General features: G+C 33.1%; 1 protein-coding gene across 1 annotated transcript in view; it reads left to right on the top strand.

Annotated features, from left to right (window-relative positions):
* Positions 1 to 3,522, top strand: part of LOC105622914 — a 6,679-nt gene extending 3,157 nt beyond the window's left edge. The window contains exons 2-7 of the mRNA XM_012204323.1: positions 50 to 162; positions 1,305 to 1,523; positions 1,610 to 2,028; positions 2,211 to 2,931; positions 3,015 to 3,249; positions 3,359 to 3,522. Coding sequence (XP_012059713.1) covers positions 50 to 162; positions 1,305 to 1,523; positions 1,610 to 2,028; positions 2,211 to 2,931; positions 3,015 to 3,249; positions 3,359 to 3,522 — 1,871 coding nt within the window. The remainder of the gene's footprint in view (positions 1 to 49; positions 163 to 1,304; positions 1,524 to 1,609; positions 2,029 to 2,210; positions 2,932 to 3,014; positions 3,250 to 3,358) is intronic.
* Positions 3,523 to 5,851: the final 2,329 nt, after the last annotated feature.

The raw sequence follows: 5,851 nt of genomic DNA, 5'->3' as shown, positions 1-5,851 counted from the left end.
CTAACATGGGCTATATTATTGTGATACGTGTGTATTTGGCATTTTTAAGTGATGACATGGACAAGAAAATGTTGGATATGCTTTGTCAAATGGAAACATCCGAGATACATCGTTGTGGAGGAGAAGAATATTCGCAGCATCTTGGATCAAGGACGCAATCCCGTAAGTATATACATATAATATCGATGAATTTTGATTGAGCCAATTTTAATAGATCGCTATATGTAGTATGTATTCAGAAAACGAGAATGGATTAAAATAGATTAAAATTTTTTTAATACGTACTTTAAATTCATGAAAATGGATTGAATGGATTGAAATGGATTGGATCTAAGCTGACACTAGTTTAATATTCGAAAAAAAAAACATTCATCTTTAAGGGTTACAAATTTTATTCCTAAAATATTTATAATAATTATACCTAAAATTAACTACTTGAAATTGGTATTAAAAAACGCATTTTAGTGGGATTCGAAATTGGGACTTCTGGATTATGAATCTACGATATCTGTTACACTTCTTCAATTGATAAATGTATTATTCATTCTCTACTTCAATTACAATTAGCTAAACTAGTAACAAAATTATATAAATATAATAAAATCATCATTAATAAATATCATCATTTAACAGATGTAATAAAGTATAAACAATTTGCTATGAGACAACATTGGGTAAGTGTTGGATAATCTAATCTTGCTTGGCCGATGTTGCGCACCGTGATTAGTTTAATATTCGTATATTATAGTTTTATAGTATTAATAGTATTAATAGTCATATATTATATTATATATTATATTATAGTTTAATATTTCGGGTTTGTTCGACTTAATTTGCGAATGTTCATATCGATCATTCATCTTCTAAGAGAAACAAATGAATATAGCTAAATTATTTTTATGTTACAATTTTTTTAAACTTGGAAGTTGGATTAAAACGAAAAATTTCCTACTTATAATTTTAAATAATTTAAGTAGCATTTATGATCAATTATTAAATAAAAACTTTTTTTATTTAATTAGATTGAAAAACTGCATTTCATATTCAGAATATTGAATTGAGTAGTATTCACGATGCTCAGAAAATGCTAATATTATTTTTGGATTGAAAAGCATAGAGATATGCTCTATGCAATTCCTATAAAAATGCATTCGGAATTGAAAAGGATTCATTTTAACATTCAACAACATGAATCCGTATTTCTGAAAATTTGAATCCATTTTAATCCAATTCAATCCATTCTCGTTTGCTGGGTATACTGTGTATAACTGTTTATCTATCATCACAACGATACATTCATATAGGGCATATGCACCCTTCTCATACAAGGACGTTCGATCGTAAAGGACGTGAGAAATCACTTGACACATCTGACTTCGACGAAAAAATTCCTTAAATCGGCTCTCTTCACGCGATGGGGCATATACGTATGGAAAGAACTCGATTATTTTTCTGTGGACAATCATCTTGCAAATTCACCATATTCTTATCGAGGTCGTCCTATTACCGAGAACAATATACAGGTCGTTTTTTCATTCAATTATTATTTTATACTTGGCATAGAACAGAGCCAGCTATTTGACGTATAGGCAATTCCTTTGTGTCATAGGATTACATAAGCGACGTCACATCCAAGTTTCTTCCGAAGAAATTACCGCCTTGGCAAGTGCACGTAGTCAACTTGTTCGTACAAGGAGAAGAACGTCAGATATGTCTCGTGCGAGCGCATCACTTACTTCTGCGGCAAGAGCATTTAACTTTGGCGGATTTTTTGCCGTTGAAATATTCGACGGACAATTGGACTTGTCAAGAGAGCGATTCGCCCTTCACGAATCTGTATGTCCAACTCTCCGCTCTACCGCGTCTCCAACAAATGTTCCGAGAGAGCTTCAGCAACTACTGGAATGATTTTCTTTACAACAACGATCCTATAGAGCAGCCGGAGATTCTAAAGAAACGTATAGGAATATTTCAATGTGTCAAGATCGCGACGATAGTGTTTGTTTGCACTCTGAAGGAATTAGCTAGGTATTCGATTGCTCGCGACAATATCATAATCTCGAGTTGCCTCTTGTTTCAGAAGATTAATAATAAGTATAATATACAGACTGCTGTTGCTAGTCTTTATTCGAATATTCAAAAGGATTATAAGTACATCGATAATATTATATTTTATTATATTTAACTTTATTGTTTTGTAATTTTTTTAGACAGTTCCGAAAGTCGGAAAGATTGAAATTTTTGGAGCTTCTGTCGATCGTCCGGCGAGAATCGAACAAGAGGAATTTCAATTCTCGGATGATATATGATTCCATTGCGAAATCTTTTCATCCGCTCGACATTCTCTACACGTGCGTTGCTCTGTCCTGGTGCATCATGGTTACATCGTTTTTAAAGACACCTCTCTTGCTCATTCGAGAATTGCGAGCTTTACAATCGCTTTACAGACACAATAGATATTGCAGTTATCCTGCAGATACCTTGATGTACACATTGTCGTATTATCTTTCTCTGACGCTTCAAGCAATTCGAGAGATGATATCCATTAGTTGGATAGCCGCGACTGCACCCAAAATCATAATTGAAGAGGTATTTTTGAAGAATCCGCGATCGAATCGATTGCAGACCATCTCACCGTGTGGTAGGAAAGTAGTGGCTTGGTCGGAAAAGGTGGACGTCGAGCTCATACGAAAAATGGCTAATATAACTGGCGCGACGGAGATGGAGATTCTTTTAACGGCTACCGTGGATGCCCTGAAAGAATACTTTAAGCACTTGGCCGTCAACGTTCCGGATGATGTATTCGCGACGGTCAAATATGTGAGTCAGCGAGCAGTGTTTCTTCGAAATCACGAAGCTAGAGGTATCCTCTGTATCACGTTACCAATCAGAACGCCATTGTTCCACGACGACCTCATTGAAATATTGCAGGTATTGCATAATGCTTACGCGACTTGACTGCGAAAAGATAGTTATAATTATTAGATCTCTCCAACGCGTCGCGTTTCCCCAAGGTTATTCAGCGAAACGTGCAGAACGCCAGATCCCGACAAAGCGCAATTTACGCTATCACGGCAGCGGAAACATCCTATGGATTAATTTCCTCCTGCGTCCCGTCCATCGTTTTGAAATTACTTTTAAATCAACTGTCGAAAACATATTCTCTATGTTTAACGCATGTTGATGGAGATTTACCTGTGGAGGGCATAGATGGAGCGGTTTACTGGCGACCACCGCAAGGAAATTGCAGTACATATACATATATGTCATTAATGTATTTCGTGCTTTTGCACGATATCTGCGCGATTTTCTTTTATTATGTCACGTTTGTTTATCAAAACTTGTATTATGCTTTTAGACATGTCTATGACTCTGCACAGGCATGGGGACAGCATACGCCTCGGTATAATGGGGGATGCCTTGATCGGTCCTCGGCATTTTATCATTGCGAGAGCGTTCCCTAAAAGCATACGAAATCTCGCCGGCGTTCTAGGCGTTCCGAGCATCTATCCGAAGTCCTAATCCACTCAATCCGATTATGTCTCCAGGATACTGAGACATAATGAGATAGCTGATGAGATCGATAATAAAGATTTATCACAAAAGGGAAGAAGGTTGGATATTTTTCTTGCTTGCTCAACTTCATATACTATGTGCAAGAGATATACATAAAATATACCTATACATACAGATTTTTTATTTTTGTTTTATAAAATAGTAATCGATTAAGTTCGAAACAGTGATACCATCATATTCATAACTGGACCGTTTCTTAAGTAATAATTCGATCCACATTCAAAGATCTTTACATTTATAATTTACCCGTTTTTGGGCAGATCTTTGACACTGAAATTTAAAGTTACATGTTGGTAAAGTTACATGTTGTAGATGGAATCGAACGTTCATTTATATATTTATATGTTTTATGTATTTATATATTTATATCATAACAGAATATTTACATTGCCATGCAATAACATAATTAAACAAACAATTAAATAAATAAATAGTTCAACGATTTATAGATAGAATTCTTTCCGCGAAATTATACACAAATTTGTGTCTTAGATGCTCACATTTTCTAACAAAAATACTAATATATATCTAATCTTTGGATCAATGATATTAATAACAAGATTCTATGAACGAAAAACTCACATTATACATATATTTGTGCGACAAGAGTGAGAATGATAACTCGTAACACAGTTGAATCGTCAGTGTCAGAATATTAAATTTGTATCGCTTATTAATTATTTACGAAATTCATTGTACAAACATCGCTGTTTTATTTTTGCATGTATAATAATGTAAATGTTGATTGTATATTTAATTAAATATTTTAATCAAATAAAAATATATTTCTTTGTATATCCGAATCTCTTTTGTTATTTATGAGATTTCTTTTTTGTTACAAAATACATATATTTTTAATTAGACCTTTTTAATTTTGTTTCATAACAAAATTGGACAATCTAATTATTAAAATTAAATCTATAACATGTGTGTACACAATTTACGTATGCAAATTGCGCATTTTAAGTAGATAAATGTATATATATCTTTGTGTGCGCGAATGTAGGAGTTACGAAATTAGTACAGTTTAAACGAACGTGTAACAATTATAATATTATGTAAGTAGAATTTATTAATAACACGAGTAAGTTAAGTACGAGAGAAAAGTACGTGCAAATAAACTCTCGCTGCCAATAGGCAATTTAAAATTGTTCACATATATATATTAGGTATGGGAAAAAGTTCGTGGCATTTTTTTGCTATCTAACGGGAAAAACGTCACGAACTTTTTCCCACACCTAATGCATATATTAGGCGTAGTAAAAAGAAATCCATTATTTTTGCATGAAATTGAATGGAAAAATAATGGATTTCTTTTTACTACATCTAATATATGTACAATATATATGTATGTATATATTATATAACAAGATGTCTCTCATATAGTACCAAAACTATTACAGCGACTTTAGCATATGAAAACAAGTCGAAAATATCTAATAAACATATACTGATTCCGAACGGTTTCAGAATTACAGGATATTGAAGTAAGAAAATATGAATCGTAATAAGTGTTGTTGGTTATTCCTTTTGAATAATGATTTATAAAAAATGTTAAAAAATTTCTCCGTCGACTTGGACTTTCTAGTAATTAGTTTATTTATTAGATTTATTTATTAGATTTATTATATTAGAATTAATAAATTAATAATGTTTTGGACTTGACAAATATTTAGAGTTTCGCGGATGATATTGGCAATGTATTAATTAAGTATCAATTATCATAATTATTCTGCATTTTGAATCTCATTCTGATAAACTAGATCTTTCATTCGTCCCCGAAGAAAAAAAATCCAGTGGTGTGAGATCGAGATATTTCACTGGTCTCTTTCAATCCAATGAGGATAATGGTCATGGAGAAACGTTTGGACAAGAAGTCATCCTTAACATGTATTTCCTTTCATTTTCGGGAACAAATGAAAGATTTAGTCTATCAGAAAAAGATTCAGGATTCAAAACAATAAAAAAACGAATATTAAACAATATTTACTACGATTCATGTTTTCTTACTTCAATATCCTGTAACTCCAAAACCGTTCGGAATCGGATATGTATATTAGACATTTTTGACTTGTTTTCATATGCTGAAGCCGCTGTAGCAATTTTAGCACTGTATGCAGAGACTCTGTATATCACACACACACACACACACACACACACATACACACACATACACACACACACACACACACACACACACACACACACACACACACACACACACACACACACACACACACACACACACACACTACACTATATATATATATATATA

This window comes from Atta cephalotes (genome assembly GCF_000143395.1).
Source record: "Atta cephalotes unplaced genomic scaffold scaffold00050, whole genome shotgun sequence".
Classification (NCBI taxonomy): Eukaryota; Metazoa; Arthropoda; class Insecta; order Hymenoptera; family Formicidae; genus Atta; species Atta cephalotes.
Note: the sequence above shows the minus strand (reverse complement) of the source record. Positions and strands in the feature narration are given on the sequence as shown.